General features: G+C 37.1%; 1 protein-coding gene across 1 annotated transcript; it reads left to right on the top strand.

Annotated features, from left to right (window-relative positions):
- The first annotated feature begins 307 nt into the window (after positions 1-307).
- On the top strand, positions 308-22300 carry BMPR1A (bone morphogenetic protein receptor, type IA). Its single transcript, XM_010296188.1, has 11 exons — positions 308-374; positions 11302-11464; positions 13337-13439; positions 14954-15053; positions 16149-16248; positions 17165-17309; positions 18057-18249; positions 18637-18934; positions 19723-19898; positions 20669-20799; positions 21901-22300. The coding sequence occupies exons 1-11, from the start codon at positions 308-310 to the stop codon at positions 22024-22026; spliced, it is 1602 nt and encodes a 533-aa protein (XP_010294490.1). The 3' UTR covers positions 22027-22300.
- Positions 22301-23416: the final 1116 nt, after the last annotated feature.

Raw genomic sequence — 23416 nt, 5'->3', positions numbered from 1 at the left:
TGGCTAATATTTTTGATTATTAATCTTAATAAACATGCATTTTTAATTATTTTTGCAGCCTCATGGTTGTGATCTGTGTGATGAGAAATATTGAGGGCTTGAGGGTTTTTTCTTGTTTCAGAAAGGCAAGGAGTTTCTTAACACTTTGTTTTATTGTATCTTTCAGGAAACAAAGTTGGAAAAGTTACAAAGTCATCTTTGCAGCCAAGCAACGAATCTTGTATTAGGCTTCACTGGGCAGACTAAGCTTAACATTTGTCAAGCAGAAGGGCAAGTTGCCTTGCACAGGAAGGATTAAAACTGAACAATGACTCGACTGAGAGTTTATGAGCAATTGCTTGGAGCCTACCTGCTTATCATTCTCCATATTCAAGGTAAATATATACTAGTTGAAATATGTTTATATTTTTCATCTGTAACTGAGATGGGTGTATTCCAGTAGTTGGGGTAGGGGTTTTTTGGTTTGGTTTGTTCTTTTGCAGGCAGATGGCTTATCTGTCTGACATGCCACATAGACATTTCCCTAAAAAGAAGGACATGATAGTGGTCATGTGTTGTTGTAGTACAGATTATAGCACTGTATATTTTAGTAAATGCTTAAATAGAGACAACACCAGAAATGCATAGTACACTGTGGAGCAATTTATATGAGCAGCAGAATTGAGGGTTTAAGTTTCTGAATTTCAGTTTCCTATATGTGTGTGTCTTTGGTCCCTTTACATTTGACCCACTGAAGAAATTGCAGTATGCAACTCCCCATGCTTTCTGATGCTCCCAGCAGCCAAGACGTAGAGTGGCATAACTAGTCTAAATAAACTTGTTACACCTCCTTGATGGGCCAAGGTGAGGCTATGTGATGTTCACAATAGCCAGGTTTTCAGTTAGTGAAAATACTCGTTTGTACGTCTGTTGTTTTTCCAGCCACCCGTTACCAAAAACTTCTGGAAATCCAGTTATCATTAGGACTTTGACTCCTCTGTCAAAATGGGTTGAATGAAAAAGTATTGGGAAGTGATGAATGTGACTGTCTCATGCTCTATCAGGAGTTGAATCTTAAGTATAAAGATTACAACGAGTTTGTGGGAAAATCTATTTTATTATTATTTCCTTACTCTTTATTAGCAACTGTACCTGGCAGATCTGGTTCTGTAATTGCTTGTAGTTTAGAGAAGTGTCAGAATAGCAGAATGGTATCTGAGCTGTTAGTGGTATCACATTCTCATGTTTGGGACATGGACATACAGAGCATTACTGTTCATCAAGCTTGTACATCTGTAGTTGGTCAAGTGTAAGATTTCTTGTTCTCCCAGCTGTCGTACCTCACATGTTTGAGTTGCGTACACAGACCTTTCCACATGTTTTTCAGGGAAATAAAGACTAATTTGATACTGCCGTTTTAATACTTGACTATAAAAGGTTTTGTGTTCTCTTTTCATACTTACATCAATTACTGCTTAGTGTTGATTGCTTTGAGCTGTTTACTTTCAAGAATAACAATCCAATGAACCCATTAAAATGGGGAGAGGAGGAAGCCAGGTAAGTACCCAAATGACAGTCTTTATGTTCTGTTTCTAATGTGTACCTGCAGTATTAGATTAGAGGATTTAGCAGAGCTGTCTCTATTGGGACTATGCTTGATACATAGCTTTACAACTGATTTTAAGAGCATACTTGCATCAAATGTGTAATGGGCCTGCCCCTTGCAAGCCACTTTATCCTGCTTCTTCCCATGTAGTGGTATTTATCCCCTTGTAACCACGTGCCAAGGTGTATTCGGGAACGGCTGCAGCTTCTAACCTGGGTAGGGGGAAGCACTTAGAGCACAAGACTGTACCCTTAAACATAAACCAAACATTTATCAAGCAGTAAATATAAATGACACTGAAGATATTTATCTGGAATTGACTGTGGATGAGCTGTCGGCTACACTAGGACTGGAATTAAATGAATAGTGCCTCCGTGCAAGGAGGATCATCTTTAAGCTCTTTCAAGTACCATTTCACACACACATTCACAGTGAAGCTTTTCTGGAACAGAAGTCCTCTCTCTGGATCTGTGAAGAATTGCAGTTTGTTAAAGATATTTAAAACTGCCATTCTTCCTTTTGAGTTTCCTGTGGGGTTCAGTCCAGGAGGCTACCTCAAGTACAGTGAAGTCTTCTGTATCGTTTAGTACAGCCTACAGAATTGTAAACGCTTTGCTTCCAAAACTGGACAAGGATTCCTGTATAAATGCCAAGTGATTTGAGTGCTTTCATCTTTTTAGCCTGCAGGGGCTCAGAATAGTGTCTCCTAACTTCTGGATATGTGCTTTAAGTGCTGATGTTCGGCTTAATTCACGCTGTGTGTGTGTATGTGTAAGCACGCACACGTGTATTTCAGGAGTGGGGAAGAGCATGGGTCTTGGTTTGAAGCTTTGCCGCAGCAAAGACTTCAAGGTTGGAAGCAACAAAATTAACATAAATCCAGGATTCTTGCATCTTCATTACATTAGTTAAGTTAAGTTGAGAGAGAGAAGTTCTCAAGACCAGTCCCTCTTCCTGTTGTGGACATATGATTTTTAATGGGAAAGAAACAGCTCAATCTATTTCAACAGAAATAGCCTAGTTTCAGTATAGTTGAAATTTGTAGTACAAATTTACAAATATTTCCAGGTAGCGCTACGGTGATGAGATTGGTAACAGGCACAAATCACAATAAAGGAAAGTTTGGTGAGAAATTAGGAAAGAAATTTTCACTGTGAATGTCATTAGGCATTGGAACAGGCTGCCTGGAGAGGCTGTGCAATATCCATTCTTAGAGAGAGTCAAAACTTGACCAGAATGACTTTGAACAACCTGGTCTAACTTAGAAGTTGGTCCTGCCTTGGCTGGGTGGTGGTACCAGATGACTTTTAGAGGTCTCTCCACTCTAAAATACTCTCAGAGATAGCAATTTGCAGTTTTGCTGCTTCTTGAAGAAAATACCAGCCTCTTCCCTTGAAGAGGCTGGGAATGATATGGTTTATACTTTTTACTGAAATCATGGTTACCCCTTTGCGTTAGTCAATATTCAGCATTTTACTTAAAGGCAATAGCAACTAAAGGAACTGTTTTTTTTCCTCTTTAGATACAAATAGAAGAAATAATACAAATATGCTGGTCTTAGTGACTTAAAATCAAATTGCATTAACTCCTTCCATGATAGCATTTATTAATAATGCCTCAATGAATAACTTCTAAATTAAGTTTAAAGACCCTGTTGATATTTTTTAAGCTTCTGAAGAAGAAATTGCCTTGTCTGAGGAATATTTCTGACTTCTGAATCAATACTGACGGAGTTCTGAAAGCCATGAGAAAGTTGAGCTTGCTGAAACGTTGTTGATTCTTTGATGCAAGTTGCCTAAGGGCTTATATTCAAACATATGAAATAAGTTTGGTTTCTAGAGGTGGTGAGTAGAAAAACAGTCAAGTCTCTCTGCTTGTCCCTAGATTCATGGAGGAGTTGGAGGGGACACACAACAAAGTTGATAGTCATCAAGTATTTGAAATCTTTATAGGAAAGAGGAAATCTAAAGTGAAAAGTCTAAAAAGTGGAAATTGAAAGTAAAAAGAGTAGTTCCAACACGGAAAATACATGCAGGATGTTACAAAAATGGATCATAAACGAACCAGTGGAGGTGAAGAAGACGTGGGGAACTGAAGAGAATTTATGTGATTTATAGGAAGAGAAGGGAAAAGCAGAGGAAGTAGTTTCTACTACTACTACACTACCCAGTGTGTGTGCTTTCAGTGACTGGCACCCGGTTTGCTCCCTCACTTGTTTTGGAGGCTTCTTATAAATGGTAGGAATTTTGGGGCTAATCAGGACCTGGGAGAATGATAATAGCAAGTGGATCTGTATACATGCATATATATGTGCACACCATATTCCTTAAAAGGTAACTTTAAAAAGCAAGTGGCAGCATGTGTTGTTTAATATGAAAATATTCTTACAACACCAGCAGAAAACAGGCAATTCCATGAAATTATCGGTGGGTAGCTGCTGTTTCTCAGGTCAGTATTACAGAGCAGGGGGACACAGTGGTTACCCTTTGGATTGTGTCATCTTTATAGCTTATGGAACTTTTTCACTTACGTGGAGAAATGATCAAAAATAAGCCTGGGTAGTAGATGCCTAGATTTTAGTAGCAACCTTTTCAAGAAAAACATTTTTTAATTACCTTTCTCACTGTGGAAGGCCTTTGCAATTTCTTTAGACCTGTGACTTGCTCTGCATCTTCATCCACCTACTTTTGCTCATCTAAGGCGAGAGTTTGTCAGCTTTGGTTGCATTTGAGGACTGTGATAAATATGCTTTTGTCTTCCCACTAGCACAGGTTTTTAGTTCAGAGAGCCAATTTTACTTCCAAGTAGAGTACTTTGTTTTTTATAATGCATTGATGAGCATAACTAATCAATATATGTAATAGAGTAGTTAAAGAACTTAATGTAAACTTAAACACATTCTCCTAAATTTTGTACTTCATTTCTGTCAGTTTAGTATATGATGTAATGTTAGATATGTGGTTCATCACACCTTTGTGTTCTTCAGAGACACTTGCAGACCAGTATTTTAATCATTCTGAATTAATTCACTTAAAATTTATTAATAGCATTCAATATGTATGAAGAAAGATTTATTAAAAGTTAAATTTAAAAATAATTAGTGTTAATATTAAATATTAAAATTGATTCATTAAAGTTTACATTGTCTGTTAGTGAACTGAAAAAAATCTGTTGAGATTTTATTTCAGTGTAATACTTACTTTTATTCAAAGATGTCATATAGAAAAGGGTATTACTTTTTTTTACTTTTATGTACTTTCTGAATTTCATGCGGAATAGTTACTGAATTTAAACATATAAGCTAATCTGAAATAAAGAAAATATTCTAAAATCTGCAAAAGGAACGTAGAGTTTTCAGAAGCTAATCTGTTGCTTAAGGATAGTGTAGTTCTGTTCACCAGTGATTTCCCTGATTAATGGCTGCATTTGTCTTTAAAACATGGGCAGCAAACATGTATTGTTAAATATTTGTATGATTAAAGTTATTTTAATGGATTATAAAAAGGTTATATATTTATTATAATTTTACATTTGGGTTTAAGTAACTTTATTCTTTAAAAGTCCATTTAATTTATTTAGAATGGAGTGTACTTTTTTTAAAAAAGTAAAATACACGTAAAATTTTCTTGTCTATGGCTTTTGTATTGAATACGCAAGAACAGAGAGTAGTCTTCAGAAGTGACTTTTTTGGGAAAGGGAAGCGGGAGCAGAGGCTGGGGATTGCTGGTTGGGAAGGTAGGGCAGGAGCTGCCTGTCTGTGGTGAGCACTGGTGTAGCTCCTGGGAAAGCTAGAGGGTGGTAGAAGAGATTTTAAACAAGTAGTCTGGGAACACGCTGTGATTTTTAGGAACCAGTTCTGCTAGATGGAGCTACCTCAGAGATCACAGGCTTGATACAAAAAAAAAAAAAAGGCACTATAGGGAGAATTATGGTTAAAATGCCAGACACAGAGCTCATAGAAGAATGTAAGATATTTTATTTGCACTCATAAAATTTTTTTCTGATTTTTTAAAAAATTATTTTGTGTTCTAAGAAAAAGTACTAGTATTTTACTCAAGCTGTATCAGTTGAACCCAGGTTGAATTCACATAGCAATACATGTTAAGTCATTATGGAAGTGTGTGATAGGCAGAAAGGTGAAATGTCCTTATTGGAGTGGATGATTTTGCATTATCTGCATCCTAAAGCAAGAACAAGAACTTCAGCTGGAATTTAGCAAATACGACACACACCTACAAAAGGGCCAGAAGGAGAATCTGGGGAGCTAGAGGCCTGTCAGTCTGGCCTCGGTGCCAGGGAAGGTTATGGCAAGGATCATCTTGAGTGCCATCACGCAGCGCATACAGGACAACCAGGTGATCAGGCCCAGTCAGCACAGGTTCATGAAAGGCAGGTCCTGTTTAACCAACTTGATCTCTTTCTATGATCAGGTGACCCGCTTAGTGGCTGAGGGAAAGGCTGTGGATGTTGTTTACCAGAACTTTACTAAAGCCTTTGACACAATTTCCCAGAACATTCTCCTGGAGAAACTGGCTGCCCGTGGCTTTGACAGGTGTACTCTTCGCTGGGTAAAAAACTGGCTGGATGGTCAGGCCGAAAGAGTTGTGGTGACTGGAGTTAAATCCGGTTGGCAGCCAGTCACAGGTGGTGTTCCCTAGGGCTCAGCATCGGGGCCAGTTCTGTTTAATATCTTTATCAATGATCTGGACGAGGGGATCGAGTGCACCCTCAGTACATACGCAGATGACACCAAGCTGGGTGGGAGTGTTGATCTGCTGGAGGGCAGGAAGGCTCTACAGAGGGATCTCGACAGGCTGGATCGATGAGCCGAGACCAACTGCATGAGGTTCAACGAGACTGAGAGCTGGGTCCTGCGCTTGGGTCACATCAACCCCATGCAACATTAGAGGCTTGGGGGAGAGTAAATATGAGCCAGCAGTGTGCCCAGGTGGCCACGAAGGCCAACAGCATCCTGCTTGTATCAGAAATAGTGGGGCCAGCAGGACTAGGGAAGTCATTATACACTTGTACTCGGCACTGGTGAGGCTATACCTTGAATACCGTGTTCAGTTTTGGGCCCTTCACTACAAGAAAGGTACGGAGGTGCTGGAGCGTGTCCAAAGAAGGGCTGGTGAGGGGTCTGGAGCACAAGTGTTACGAGGAGCAGCTGAGGGCTGGGGTGTTTAGTCTGGAGAAGAGGAGGCTGAGGGGAGACCTTACCGCGCTCTACAACTACCTGAAAGGGGGTTGTGGTGAGGTGGGTGTTGGTCTCTTCTCCCTAGCAACAAGTGATAGGACAAAAGGAAACAGCCTCAAGTTGCGCCAGGGGAGGTTTAGATTGGATGTTAGGAAAAATTTCTTCACCAAAAGGGTTGTCAAGCATTGGAACAGGCTGCCCAGGGAAGCAGTTGAGTCACCATCCCTGGAGGCATTTAAAAGATGTGTAGATGTGGTGCTTAGGGATGTGGTTTAGTGGCAGACTTGGCAGTCATAGGTTAACAGTTGGATGTGATGATCTTAAAGGTCTTTTCTAACTTAAATGATTCTGTGAAGAGCTTTGGTACAACTTTCATATTTTATGGAAAGAGCCCAGTGTAGGCACGCCCTGAGCATCAGCCAGCCCCAGCAAGCAGCTTTAGCACCAGCAAGAAGGCAGGTAAAGGTTTTCTTCTGACAACAATGCTTTTTATTTAAATATTGAAATACTGGGATTTACAAGCTTGGATCAGAGTAGCTACAAAGAAATGCTGAGTGCTGTAGTTCTGCTAGGATAAATCCCTTTTAAGGATAAGGTACCCTGGAATAAAAATGGTTTTTGTGTGGAACATCTATATTATGAATTCAGAAAGCTATTGCACAACTTGAATGCTGTAGGCTACTAGTTCTAGCATTGCAACTTTATTTGTGGAGGTAGAGGGGATACATTTAAGTAAGAAACTATAGGCATAATTTGGCTTTTGTATTTTACTTTCACTTACTGCTCTTTGTCTCTCCATTTCTTAATAGACCTGGTTTTTTATGGGTTACACAAATCTTTTCTTAGATCAGAAGACTTAGTGAAGTTATGTATCCTGGCATTGAGTTGCAACCAAGTTAGCTCAGCTTTTAGTGGCTAATAACATTTCACTGTCACACACAGTACCTTTTGAAGATTATCTATATTAATATTAGTATTTGAAGCCATGCTTTCAAGTAGGCTTATGTTTCTAACCTAGTGGGATTTTTAATACACTGTGCTTCTTTAAAATGCATTTTATAGTCTAACTGATTTTTTTATGATTGGAAAAAGTAGTTATTTGAATAATTTATATGTTCAGTCAAGAGCTGGGTATGATAAATTGGCAGTCGTTTTTTTTTTTAATAACAGAAGTCTCATTTTAAACAGAAAGCCATTTAAATGGCTTATCTGTAGCAGTTGTTCACACTTCTAGAAATACAAAATTAATGTAATACGTATGAGACAATGTTGTGATAGGGCAGAGCAAATGGTGAACTGGGAGCTTGAAGTCCCATCAGCTTATTTCTCTTTATTGTCTCACACTGTGATTATGTGAGGAGAATGTTCCAGCTCACCATCACTCTGATATTTCATTGAATGTTGTAATTCATCCTCAGCATTTCAAGAAAGATTAGTGTCTACCTTAAAGATGCTAGGAGTGAATGAAGGATATGCCTAAATGACATCTTGCTTCAGAAGCCACCCTGACCCTCTTGCACTCTCGTTATCTCCAACCCTGAGAGCTCCACCTCTCCAACATTCACACTGCTTTATCTTCCTTTTGGGAGCAGGACAGAGAAAGGAAGGGTCACATTTTAGGGATCCTTAATTCACTCCTGTTCGTTTAGCCAGGAAAAACAGCAATGAAACACCCTGTGAACCCATTCAGATCTTGACCTGCCCTCTTAGCATCTCAGAGGAACGGAAGCCAAGTCATTTTCCACATGTATCTCCCTTCCCCATACCTAGCTTCTTTAAGGTAGACACTAATCTTTCTTGAAATGCTGAGGGTGAATTGTAGTACTGCAGTTAGGGGTAACATCTCGACAGGAGCTATTAAAAAGTTGCTTCTGAAGTGATCCCAAACAGTCTCAGTATTTTCCTTTTTCTTCCTTCCTTGGAAAGTCAATTAAACTCCTGTTTAATACGAGTTCTCTTACAGTCTTAGAAAGTAATAATGCAAGAGTGAAGTGATTTTTCTGCGCCCGCCCCCTTCTTTGTGCAATTCAGGTATTACCTGCAAGATGAAAACAGACTACCATGGAGTACTGTTTCTCTTTCACATTAGAGGGATAATGAAATTGTAGTCTGGTTTTACTTTGAATAAAAATCTGCCTATATAAACTGTACAGAAGACAAAGATGCTGGTTCTTTGAAAATACAGTTATCTATTTTGGATTTTATTTTTGTTCTTCATAAATCTTGTTATACAATCCATCGTCGTAAATTAAGAGGAAAAATGTATTTCATCTCAGTTTTAGTGTAAAAGGTTGGTATATCTGTGGTTATGCTTCAGTGTTAGTTTACAAAGAATAATACTGTTTTAAAAATTCCCAGACCTGCATCATAATTTTATTCTTTCTCTTCTGAGCTAGGAGAAGCTATGCTTTAGGGGTTCCTTGATTTCTCACATAACAAATTGAAAAAAATGCTGCGTTCAGTGCTTAGAGTAGGAAAATGATGAGTGACTGTGAGACATAGATCATAAAGTATTCAGTCTTCTAAAGTGTAGAATGTCCCTGAAGATAAACAGGTTTTTGTAACGTTAATTAGGAAAGATACCTTAGTAGTTCAACAAAATTAGAAGGAAAGGCAATATTTGTACATATGCAGTGGATTTTCCTTTAAATATTAAGTAGAATTACCTGTTCTCTCAGCAGGTAAGGATCTCTTAAACGTGAATACAGAATGATGTGTAACATCTGTAGCACAGTATTAAAATGAGCTTTCTGTTTATGCTGTAGAAAGAGAGAGAGGACAGATGGAGGAGCTGCTATTTCATACATGCAAAATTCCTTTTGGTTAAATCGGAAATGCCTGTTGCGTAACCGTGTTACTCTAGCACTGGACCTTCCTTCTGGCTAACAGTCTGTACATATCGGGAATATTTAACTTGGGCATTACTGAAGTACTGTTTGAAAACTACATTTCAAATAAAACATGGCTAAGTGATTTCAGGGTTTAGGTAAACGGTGCTCTCCTTTCTTAGGATATATTCTTAATTGTATCTGAAAAGGCACAGTTTCATTACTTTCAGGGACATTGCTGAATCGGGACAATGCACTGGGTGTGCTGTATTAATTAGACAGGGAAATCTGCAAGTCTGCTTTTTTTTAGAACAATGAGATCAAAGTTCACAAATACCTAATCGCACATTTGGCTGAATGATATAGTGCATGTTACAATAGAGTAATACAGAGGGTGGTATCTGCACAGGGTTTCAATTAAGTTTTTCTGCACATCTTTCAAGCAAGGTACAACATGAGAGTAACGTTCTCATTAGCCTACAGTTCATTAGTAGTGTTCAGTGGGTTTGACAGGAAGCCACAGGAATCTGTTAAAAAAGACCGTGAGTTTCCTGGTCAGAATACTTTTTTTTTATTTTTACTGTGACTAAAATCTCTGAGAGTTACTGAGGTATCTCAATTTTTTTTAATTATAACTGAATTTGTAACAATTTCTGTTGGTCCTAACTGGCTATTCTCTTGTCTTGCACACTGAGCCTCCCCCAGAGACTTGCTGTAGATTGTGTCAGCGCAGGTGATAGTCTGTTCACAACTCTTCTAGTTTTATTTGGTTCACACCTTGAGGACTTAGAGCCAAGAATACTGTTATGTGATAGACAGAAAGAGATTTTCTGTTGGTAAAATTATGCGTGATAATCTCATATAGTGGTCACAAAGCATATGCCAAATGAGGCAGGTAGTGTTCCTCAATTTTTTTTTTCTGGATGTTCATAGCTAAGAAGAAAACAGGTGGAATTCTTTTTCTGAATGCCTACATTCACCAAAGCACTTTAATAATATGAACTAGAACAAATGATACTCAACTTTCCTACTGTTGAGAAATTGAGGGCTACTTGGAATGTAATTTAGCCCTATTTTTATTCTCTGAGAGCTCATTTGTGTGGATGTTCATGTCATTTACTGAAATTTAATTTGCAAACAAGATTTACTTTAGCTCTGTTTTGAAGTACTAATGTGTACAGAGATCAAAAAACCCAAGAGATTTTGGAGTTATTACTGCTCTTCTATGAGACTGTGAATCCGTAAAAAATTACTTCAGTTCAGAAAATTAGAAAATTGCGTATTAAGTACGTTCAGTCATGCATAAAACTATACTGTTGTGATTATCAAGCGGTCAGCATTTTGGTTTTCTAAACACATGAATGAGAGAGGCTTTCTTCAGAAAATTCTTACCAGTTACATCACTACTTTTCTGCCCCACCTCAAAAAGGGAAAATATCTTCTTTCTGTTTATATTGGTTATGGTTGGCCGATCTGTTGTTAAGAAACAAAATATTTGAGCTAGGTATTTCTAGAATAAAATTAACTCAAATTTGTGCCATAATCCTGGGAGAGGAGGTTGTTATGTCTTGTATAATTCAATTATTTGTGAATATAATTATTCTATTGTCATGTTTTGCCTTAAAGCTCTTGAACAGTTATCAGAGAGATGCAAAAATATTTTCTTTGTTTTCTTTTTCTTAAATGTCCAGGTCAAAATCTAGACAGCATGCTTCATGGCACAGGAATGAAGACAAATCCTGACCAAAAGAAACAGGGAAATGGAGTAACACTTGCTCCAGAGGACACCTTACCTTTCCTTAAGTGCTACTGCTCAGGACATTGTCCAGATGATGCCATTAATAACACATGCATGTAAGTATTGCGTACGGAAGAGGCTCATTTTTGCTCATGAGAGAGCAAACTATCCCTAGAGTGCTGACTGAGGTTCTGTCAGGTGATTTGGCCAAAATTGCTTAAAAACTCACTGGTTCTGTGGAGAGCTGAGCACTAAAATCCACGGTCACCGTCATCTGTAAGTAACCAATACTGCTTTCACCATACCTTAAACCCATTTGCAATCGGTCATTTTGCCCCCAGAAACTGATTTGAAGGACTTAGGTTATAAGTATACTGCAGCGTTTTATAACTGGATGAGTATTAAATGACCCAAATCTGAACGCTGTGATATGACTACCTGCTTGCATAGTCCAGTATTTTTTTCACCTAGTAGTCAAAAGGTCATGTTAGCCACATAGCCATTTACTGAGAAGTCTTGTTACATGTTCGTTAGTTGCAGAGTATGAGGGAAAGGCAGGGAAAAAAAGAAAAGCCTCTGAACATACAGGGACAGGAGGGTAGTTTTAACTTAGGCATAAGAATCCTACAGACTCATACCCTTATCATTTGCTTGCTTAAGATGTTTATTTCATGTTGTGAAATGTCCTTGTTTTTCCTTTTTCTCTTCATTTGCAGTTTCACGTTTAAGGCCCTTCTGTTTTCTCCCTTAAGAATTAATATAAAGATACATGCTAAAAAACGTATTACTTGCTACTGTAATTTGAGTCTTTAACACATAATATTAAGCTTCTCTAAAGCTGTCACTTGGCAGATGAAGCAGTTTTTGTGGAACCCAAGGGGATGGAATAAACACTACCATCTTTTTAAATGTAAATATGGGTAGTGTTTTACACACACGGTTGTTCACCTAGAAAATATTCAGTTACAATCCAGTATTGTGTCTTTCAATTCCTTTGGTATTTATTTTTTTGCTTTTTATTGCCCTCTAGTGTATGTCATCAGTATAGACCTTAGCAATATTTTGCCTCTGAACGAATGGCTGTATAGATCATTATTGTGACAATAAAGCTGTTAGAGAGTTAATAACACTTACGCAGTGTTCGTGTGCAGGGTAGTTTATGGCATTATGCTTCCCAAATCTGCATTTCTTTACATTCATTTAAATAAAAAATTTTTTGCAAACAAAAATATTTCTGGATTTGTTTTCCTTAGTATCTATGTTGAGGGAATGAATGAATTTTGATTTACTTAAAATCTTAATTTTGAAAGCACAGACCTACCATTGTGAATTGGTTTGGGATTCCTTACAAATATTGTTGGCATTTTCATGTAGTATAGAAGTCAAAGCATTTGTATAAAGAGGTAATAGGGAATTGAAGTGCCTTTTTTTTTTTTTAAGCTATTTGTTACTCTTACCTTCAGAAAGTGGGTTTGGGGGTTTGTTTGCTTTGTCCTAAAGGCCGAATATTTGACAGAGCTTATGTGGGAAAAGTGTAGCTAGCTTCTGACCTTGAAATAGCCACCTTACACATACTGGAACTTCTCTTCAAGAGTTTATCATGGCAGTTTCAAGAACAGACACAAGTGAATTTTATTTTTGTTTTAACCTATAAAATTGTAGTCAGTAAGCCTTTTTAGGCAGATCTCTGCTCTTCCACCCCGTCAGTTGTTTCTGAACAACCACGTGTGTGTGTTTGGATATGAGCAATCTTGAAGTGGGGTGAGGAAGTAGAAGACTAGAATGTTCGGGAGAAAACATCTCTACAGTGTTCTACTTGAAAATACCATGGGGGTGTTTTGTTCTCAAACTGTATGGTAACCACTGTGTTAAAGAAGAATTTTTCTAGGTATTGCCATTCTAGCATTCTTAATGAGTTCATGGTCAACTAGTGCTGCATATTAAACAACAAAAATGTTGCTAAAGCACAACTGAAATGTTTATTCCAGAACTAACGGGCATTGCTTTGCTATCATTGAGGAAGATGAACATGGAGAACCTACGCTTGCTTCTGGCTGCATGAAGTATGAAGGTTCAGACTTCCAGTGCAAGGTAAAAAAATGAGATATCATTAAAGTTTAAGATCTTCATGGAGATAATGTAGAGAGACAGCGTAAGCAGTTTAAATCTCTGTACTTTACAATGCAGTCACAGAATTTTGCATGTTGCCATTTACCACTGAGCAGAATGGAACTGAACAGTCATGGGTGAATAGTGACAGAAAGGATACTTCATGGTGTTTGAGCAAAGATTGGAATATAATCCTAGAGTGTCAGAGTTCTCTGCAAGTATCTGTAAACCACTGACAAAATAAACAGAGGACATAAATCTTTTACTTCTGTTAGCTGTTTCCTTAGTTGAAGAGACAACTTTATAGTCAACCTAATTGGTCTGAGTAGTTTATGTTTTAATGCAGCATTTCTTGGTTGGTTTAATTTGGAACGTCTTGGTTTCTTCTTCTTCAGTTCATTTGATAGAAGAGCCTAATCATAAGGACTTGTCTTCACAGATCGCACAAGAGCTCCCTTAAAGTTTCATGGACATGTACACACAGTTTATCAAATGTGTATGTTTTCCTGTCAGACATACAACTTTTTTTTTTGTCTTTCTAGAGGAATTATGTATCATTAATTGCATGGATATAGCTTGCTTTTGATTTAAAGGGGTATAATTAAGCAGACTGCTGCCTTTAGGACTACTTTTATCCATAGCAAAAGTTGGAACTGAAAACACAGTTGTTAAAGCAAGGATTTGTTTAGAAGACAGGGATCTAGCATTAGCTGGGCAAATTAATATTGCCTTGGAAGACTGGATTTTGCTTTTTCTTTTGTCACACTGCTTACATTAAACAAAGCTTTCAGAGCTAATCATCAGCTGCCTTGGCCCCCCCTGCGCCCCCTCCCCCCCCAATCACTGTTTTGGATACTCAATTTTAAATCTCGAGGAATAGAGTTTCTGTATAATGTAGCTTGCAGTAGCACTGCTTTTTGAAAGCATTGTTGATTTCAGTTATAGCTGCGAGTGTTTAGGGTTACTGCAAATCAGACCTGAGGCGGCAGGATGACCTGACATTGTTCTTGTATTTATATTAGTGTCTTGCCTCCAGATGAATTGTCATGCTCCTCCCCCTTTTATATGGTGTTCTGAAGATGTTTTTGAAGCAGACAGTGCTGCTATGATGAGTGCAAGAGAAAAACTTCTAAAGGGATTGGGGGTTTTTGTCTTAAGAGCAGTATTTAATTTAACATACAATGAACTGCTTTTGACTAAGCTTAAACATTTTACGATGTATGAAATAACAACTTAAGTAGGAACCATCTATTTCTGTGCACCAAGTAAAAACATTCCATGAAAAATAAAAAAATGTGAACATAGAATATATGCACCCAAAGAGATTAGATGATGCTCGTCTGCCACTGTGAAGTTGTCTCATACATTAAAAGATGAGGTTGAACTTCAAAATAAAATAACTTAAACTTTTGTCTGTGTTGGTTTTATTAGTAGTGTCACCTGTGCTTGTCCTAGCTGATCACTTCAAAATCTGAATGTTAATTCTCCTTCAACAGGACTCACCTAAAGCACAATTACGTCGAACAATTGAGTGCTGTCGGACTGATTTCTGCAATCAGGATTTACAGCCAACGTTACCACCACTTGATAGTACAGGTAAAAAGCTCCTAGATGTTCACTCTGCTGCTAATAAATGCTATGTAGATTCTGTTCTTCCTGATCAACAGGTAGAAGTAAGGAGAAAATGTAATTAAAGTATTGCACAGATCTGTTTTTTTCCTTACTAAGTAATTTTGATACGAAGCTCCGTACTACAATTCGTACTCTATTTTCAGTTTTCCTTTTTTTGCCACTTCCGAGTTAATCTTTTTCTCTATCAGTCACTCACAGTATTTTTATTTCTCTTCCTTAGTTTGCTCGTATCTTGATCTGCATGTGATCTTTTGATCTGTTGTTATTCTGCAGCCTGTTCTCTTTTCTTTTGAAAATGGTTTTCTTAATCTCTGCTGTACTTCTGCCATGGTGAATCTATCTTAAAAAGTGGTATCCTGACATTGTTAACTTATCTACTGTAAATTCATTCTCTTCTTTCTGTTGTTCCCAGTGAAAATAGCTTATATTTTCATGTACTTACTCATTCATTGCTAGACAAGTTGCACTGGTTTAAGTGTTAATACCTTCTCAGACTTGTACTGCTGTAAATCCTTCATTTCTATTTCTAGAAATTGTTCTAACTCCAAAATCTCAAGCTAAATCCTTTGTTTTGTTGTCATCCAAATTAAATTACTGCTGCTTTTCTGGTGTAAATACTTACTTTGATACTAAAACACTACACATTTTGTGTAATTTCATGTGAACTGGTATGTTGTATGCATCAACTGTCTTGCTCCTTTCTGACGTTTTGCAAGTGGCTCCACACACTGTTACAGAATCTCTGGAGATCCTCTCTTCCAACCCCCCTGGTCAAGCAGGACCACCTAGAGCCAGTTACACATGTCCAGATGGCTTTTGAGTATCTCCAAGGAAGGTGACTCCACAACCTCCTTTGGCAGCCTGTGCCAGCGCTTGATCACCCTCACAGTAAAGAAGTATTTCCTGAGGTTCAGACAAAACCTGCCTGCTGTGTTTTAGTTTGTGCATATTCATATGCACAGGGTATGAAAATGTCATACCGAAATAAACTGTTTACAATGGATTTTTAATTAATAGACTTTGGAAACTTTCCTTTTGTGTTTTTTTTTTTTTAACTAGATGGACTTTTTGATGGCAGCATTCGTTGGATGGCAGTGTTGATTTCTATGGCAGTCTGCATAATTGTCATGATCATCTTATTTAGCTGCTTTTGTTACAAGTAAGGAAAGCACTTTCTTTATTGGCAAAGTTTTTAATTTCCCAAATGAGTGTAAACAGAAAAGTTGTATTTTGTAAATGTACTCAGTTAATCATATGTATTTCTGACAAAAATAGATTGGAAGTTAAACCGTTGTAATTTAATTTCACATTTCTGTGCATAGCAGTTTGTATTGCTAGGTAAAATGAAATGTTCACAGTGTAGAATTTAAGTGAATTTGATCCTTTCCTCTGGCTACAAAGTGTTTACAGTTTTCCAAACTACATATAACTTTGATGCTATAGCATCCAGTAAACAGGAATATCTTAATGCTTTTTCTGGGTTTGGATCTTCAGTCACTTTTCATAGTTAAATTCCATCTACTTCTGAGATTTACCTTTGTAAAGTGCTTTTGCAAGCCTAAAGTGACAAGGATGCGTTATATAACTTCCTTTTTCTGCTGTGTTTCAAAACTAAATAATTGACGAGCTGAAAGACAGCAATTCATGCAGGTGCAGTTTAAGAGACCATGCCTGCTTCTGTCAGCTGCAGCCCTGTGCTGGAGGTGATTATTGTTCTAGCAGTTTCAGAAGAAATGTCCATGTCTCGGCGTCATCTGCCATGGTTCGAGGTTCAGTCTGTTTAAGCCAAAACCAATGGTGTTATGCTAGTAGCACTATCTGTGAGCTGAGTATTAAAAATGTTTGGTTTCTACCTGACTCGTAATAAACTGGCGTGCCTCTACATGCATTACAACAACTTCTTAATATTAAAAAACTAAGTTACATTTCTGAAAAAAATGGTACAGTGAAATCTGATTTTTTTTTTTCTTTTAAGAAAACTTGTACATTTAAATAACTTTTTTCCTGTCTCAATTTACTACATATTTTGGAGAGTGTTTTGGAGTTCATCTTAACTTCTCCTGTTACTTTTGCAGACATTACTGTAAGTCGATGGCAAAGAGGCACTGTTATAATCGTGACCTGGAACAAGATGAAGCATTTATTCCAGCTGGGGAGTCATTAAAAGACCTTATTGACCAGTCACAGAGTTCTGGGAGTGGATCAGGGCTACCATTGCTGGTAATAATAAAATAAGATTTTTCTTCACTGAACTTCTCTCCATCAAATACAAAGTTTGGCTTGTACCTAACGCCAAGAACAAAGTGGATTATCCATACAGTATGTTAATTATTTTATATGCAATTACTGTGAAAGATACAGTACAAACTAAACATGTACACAAGCCCATCTTCACATAATTACCTAAAATGAAGTGCAAAATTACATTGTATGTTAGGAAATCTGTTGGCATCTGCAAAATTTAAAGAAAAATTAGCGCCTACAGACACTAAGATAACAATGCAATGAATGGCTAATGCAAGTATCAAATTGAGGAAACTCAAAAATTTTTTTTCTTAGTGTCCACTGTCCGATAAAATAATATGCTTTTTATTAGCTGGTAGTTGTTTGTAATTTTTCACTCACCATCCCATATAATACTTGCATAAAAATTAGCCAGTGAGACAGATGACTGTAGTTATAAAATAGAAACAAATAAAATGCAAGAGAATGCATCTGAATTAAATAAGAAGTTGAGCTGATTTAATCTTTTGGGGTTTGCTATACAATTCTTCCTTGGAGGCAGCAATAATGAATTTGAACTGGGAATAGTGCAAAATAGTATACAACAAATTTTATGATGGGATCAAAATTCAAAGCAATCCAAGCTTGAGAAGCAGCTTGTCCAGGTACTTCTGGTTGATCACTGGGTTTCCCTCCTCCACCTTCCTCTCCTTTTTTTCTTTTTTTTTTTTTTTTCTTCCCTAGGTTCAGCGCACTATTGCCAAACAAATTCAAATGGTGAGGCAAGTTGGAAAAGGACGATATGGTGAAGTGTGGATGGGCAAATGGAGGGGTGAAAAAGTTGCAGTGAAAGTGTTTTTCACCACAGAAGAAGCCAGTTGGTTTCGAGAAACAGAGATTTACCAAACTGTTTTAATGCGTCATGAAAACATCCTTGGTAAGGAAGCAGGACATTGTTTGGCTACTGGAGGGTTTGTGTGAGGGTGAAGGAGGAGGAGTTCTTAGTGGGTGGCTTGAGGGGCATATGGCAGCTTCTATGGAATAACCAGATGGGTGTCCCTTAATGTATGCTAATAAAATGTTATTAAAAGGGTGCAATCTTGCCGCTCTTGGAAGTGTGTCTGCAATCTCTTTGCTGGAAGACTGGAATGGTAACCTCATGTACAGTTGAAATCTGAGCTTTACATTATTCGTTTTCGTAAGGGGAACAACAGGTGTCTTTTGATACAGTCCAAGACAATATAGCTTTAGGAATTCTTACTAAATCTGTTACATAAAAAATTTATATACAAATAGATTGTAACTTCATTTATATATTTCATAGGTTTCATAGCTGCAGATATTAAAGGCACTGGCTCCTGGACACAGCTTTACTTGATTACAGATTATCATGAAAATGGATCATTGTATGATTTTCTGAAATGCACTACGCTAGACAACAGGGCTCTCCTCAAACTGGCATATTCTGCTGCGTGTGGCCTGTGCCATCTACACACAGAAATTTATGGGACACAAGGCAAGCCTGCTATTGCACACAGGGACCTGAAGAGTAAAAACATCTTGATAAAGAAAAATGGAACCTGCTGCATTGCTGACTTGGGTCTTGCAGTGAAGTTTAACAGGTAGATGAACAACTCTTCTGTAGTGGATAAACTTCTATATGATTTTTTTTTTTTTAATGCACCAGGTGTCCAATTTAAAAGGAAGATGAAATCATTTGGTTGCATGGCTTTAGTTTTTTTCAGTTTTAAGAGTAAAATGCTGTTCTTCCTTTGAACACTGGTAAGCATTGAGATGAAAATAGGTTTTTAAGATAACAATGATAAGACTCCTGTGAAAAATAAAAGTAGCTTTGTAGAGTAAAGGAGGAGGACTAATACACTTGTAACTAATACACTTGTTATTCAACACTGGCCTTTCATAATAATTGCTGTCATGTAGTTTCATTATAAATTACCTTACAGAAAATTTGAAGAGTTGAAACTTAATTGAAAAAGTAATACTATAATAGTATTATTGAACGCTTTTTTTGAGTTCAGTGGAGCCAGAAAATTGTCTTTTGCTACAGTAGAGCATGAAAGAAAGCATAAGCCTTTGCGAATAATTTTCTGAGTTGTTACCCAATATACTTGTTTTTATAGTGGCTTTTAATTCATTTTTTTCACAAGTGTTTTCAATGTCTTGCAAAAGAAGCGGTAAACTGTCAACTTCAGTACTCACTGTCATTTTCCTAGATAATCTTTTTCAGGAAGGTACAAGGTATTGTAAGTATAGTATTGAGAGGCAAATAAAAGAAATAATTTAATTTGTAAACGGGAGCTTTGCAGTGTAGTGATTGCATCAGACAGGATTTCATACCATTGTCTTCTAATAGTCCACAATTCACTAACTTCCTAATATTTTCATATAGTGACACCAACGAAGTTGATGTTCCCTTGAATACTAGAGTGGGAACAAAACGTTACATGGCTCCAGAGGTCCTGGATGAAAGCCTGAATAAAAATCATTTCCAACCGTACATCATGGCTGACATTTACAGTTTTGGGCTGATCATTTGGGAAATGGCTCGGCGCTGCGTCACAGGAGGTAAACTTTTAAATATTCTGGGTAATATCTACCAGGCCCTTGTCTCACTTCAACAATACTTCTCCAGGAAATAATGTAACAAGCCTGCTATATCAATGGGCTTGCATTCTTTAAAAGCAGTAGTAACAGTCTGTCCAGCGTACAGCTTGAGAATCACTGAACTAAGTAAACCTTTTTGATTGCTACAATTAAGCATCTCAGGATTTTTTTTCCTTGCTCAAAAAGCACAGTTCCTGGTCTGGGAGAAATAGTGGGATGCAGATGTATTTCACCCTGGTGCTGTTAATAAAATGTTTAAAATGTAATTGATAATATATTATTATTTTGTTTTACTCTCTTGCATTTCATGTGTCATTCAGTTTTCTCCTTACACGTATTTTTGTGATTTGTCCTTCCTTTCACTTTTCTTTTGTGACCATACTGATCTCTACTTGTATTTTCCTCTTCTTCCATCTTATGCTTTTTTCCTGTTTCTTTATAGCATATAGTGGATTAGAAGATGTTAAATTCTACACTGGGTATCAAGTCAAAGGGACTGCAAGTAATTGTTGTAGCTATTAAACTTAATATTCTTAATATTGGAGCTTTTCTGGTAAATATCTGATTTTTATAGTGAAATTTTTTTATTTTTATGACAGTATAACAGTGTGGTGGGTTTGCCTTGCGCAAAATCGAGTTAATTTTTGCTCCTGGATAATGAAATCTGAGAGTAGATATATAGATTTATTTTAATTTTTTAATGGTTCTCGATCTTTCACAATTATCTCCAGGTATTGTTGAAGAGTATCAGTTGCCATATTATGACATGGTGCCAAGTGATCCATCCTATGAGGACATGAGAGAAGTGGTGTGTGTCAAACGCCTACGCCCAGTAGTATCGAATAGATGGAATAGTGATGAAGTGAGTATGCTGAAAGGAAAAATTAGTTCAGTTTGTTAACTAATATAGAAAGGTATTTTAGTTTAATAAATATTAAAACATTGTAAAAAAGGGACTACATCCAGATGTTCTGATGTTTTGAAAACCTCATAGCAATAATAGGAGGAAGATATGTTTGAAATCAACTCAAAATACTGTATTCTTTATGAATCTTTTCAGTGATCTGATGGGAAGATACCTTTAAGCAGCATCCAAGTGTATGAATACTGGTCTGAGAGCTTCTTTTTACATAGTGGAATATTTTTCAGAGTTTTGATTGGAGCTAAAACTTAGAGTTTTTAATTGGTTTTATTAATCTTAATGTATATAGTGTATTGGTTTGTGGCATAAGATATTTCATGGAATATGGAGAGACTTCTTTGTAGATTTCCTATTTTTTTTTTTGTGCTTTTTTTTCTTTTTTCTTTTTTTTTCTTTTTTCCTTCTACATTCCAGGGCAAGCCATGATGTAACCAAAATATTAAATTTAAATGTGTTTTTAAAGGGCCACAGCTTGAACACAGTAAATAAGACGTAACTATTTCACATAGCAAGCTAGATGTGCCATATCCTTTTTTCCATAAGTCTTTGATTTCTTTTAGGAATTCCCATTTTTTTCCATATTATTTTTTGACTGTTGAAAGAACTTTTGTCACATCTTCATTTTCAGTGAAAAAGTTCTCTACAGTTTTTCTGCCATATATATGGACATTATTCTGCTTTATTGCTACCATTTTTGTACCACTGTTCTTGAATTGTAATTATAAGTTTTGGTAATGCATCTTTGTGAAACTAAAGAAACACTTCAGTTAGTTCCAGCTACTGTAATACTAGGCACTGAAGGAGAGGAAGAAGAAGGATTGGGATGTGGTTGTTGGGTTTTGGTTTGGGTGTTTGGTTTTGTTTTGGTTTTTTCCAGTTGATCTGTTTACAGTAGTTGTCTATTAGAAATTTTGCAGAAAATTTAGAAGTTGCACATTTGGACTTAGGAGTTCTATAATTTGGGTTTGACAGCGAACCAATATTCTACACCTCAGGTCTGTCAAATTTTACAATACTGTTCCTTTGTTTTTTATTTTACAGTGTTTAAGAGCAATATTGAAATTAATGTCTGAGTGCTGGGCTCATAATCCTGCCTCAAGGCTCACTGCCTTGAGGATCAAGAAGACACTTGCCAAGATGGTGGAATCACAAGATGTAAAGATTTGACATAGTAAATGAACATTGGAGAGCAAAGCTGGACTCCTAGATCTTTTCACTCAGACATGGGTGAGACCTGTGTGGAAAGAGGAAATAACTGAGATTCAGTATATTTTCTCGGCACACTTCTACAGGCTGCTAATCAAATCTTTCAGTACTTCATTGACTGTGATACTGAGAGCCTCTATACACTACATGCTACGTATATGGACAGCCTTGATAAAATACACGTTTTGGTTTTGTTTGAGCTGCATTGAGACTTCAGTCATACTTAGTGAGTCTCCAGTAAAACTCTGGGTACTGAATTGAATGTTCAGATTACAGTGCTTTCTGTGAAAGCCTAACAAGCTATATGGATTCAACAGAGATGGAGAATATAAGCTTTTTTTTGCCTTCTACCTGATAAAACCTAGTCAATCCATACCAAGTTTTGTGAAACAGCCTGTAGATTATGAATCTGTTTGTGATACTACTCAGTTTAACAGTTTCTTACGCCTTTATGTGTGTGCCAGGATTATTTTGCTGTCATTTGGCATAGATGAGAAACCATTTAAATGAACAAAGTTTTATGGTCAGGGCTCCATGCATTTTGTGGCTCCACAATCGGAGATTTGCTACAGAATTTACTCCTTGCCTTTAAGTTATCTTACAAAATCTCAGTTTTAATTTTATTTCTATTCTTGTTTTGGTCACAAGGAGGACTGCGAAAGTGTGAACCATTAATAAGTTAAGGAATACCTACCTAAGTCTGTAAAGAGCTTGAAACAACCTTTCTTAGAGGTATAGACTGCCTTGGTCATTTCACAGTCTAGTGGGCTCCATGACTGGATGACTATGAAATCTGGCATGTTTTTCACAATGCCACATGCAGCCAGTGTTTTTGTAGAATACTTTACATCTTAACAGAAAGACCATTGAGGATGAGTTTTGCTTTTCTACTTTATTGGGACACACTGGTAGGTGCCTGTCATGTTCTGAACTTTTTTTCCATACAGGAGGGACTCAGTCAGCTGTAGGAGCATGCTTTTTCATCATTTGACAAAACTAGGCAGAAGATAAGCTTTGAAAGGCTTGAGAACAAGTCTAATTCACAAACACAAAAGAGGGAAGGCAGGAAGCACAGGCTGGGGACTCAGAAGATAGAGAATACAGTAAAGGTCAAGACCAGGAGAACTGAATGTGTGGACTGTTGAAGGTAAAATGCACAACGTGCAGATTTTGAGCTGGGTTGCCCTGATGTAAATGCAGGAGGCTGTGTCTGTGGACCACTTAGTGGACAGTTACAAAATTCAAGATTTGATATAAGGTAAATCAGTGGGTGTTTTAAGTTCTAGTTAGGCACATTTGGGAGGAACGGCATTGAAAGATTAATTCATTATGATGAAGTAAGTTAAAATAA

The sequence above is a fragment of the Phaethon lepturus genome, unplaced genomic scaffold (genome assembly GCF_000687285.1).
Source record: "Phaethon lepturus isolate BGI_N335 unplaced genomic scaffold, ASM68728v1 scaffold6161, whole genome shotgun sequence".
Taxonomy (NCBI): domain Eukaryota; kingdom Metazoa; phylum Chordata; class Aves; order Phaethontiformes; family Phaethontidae; genus Phaethon; species Phaethon lepturus.
This window is presented reverse-complemented; position numbering and strand designations above follow the sequence as displayed.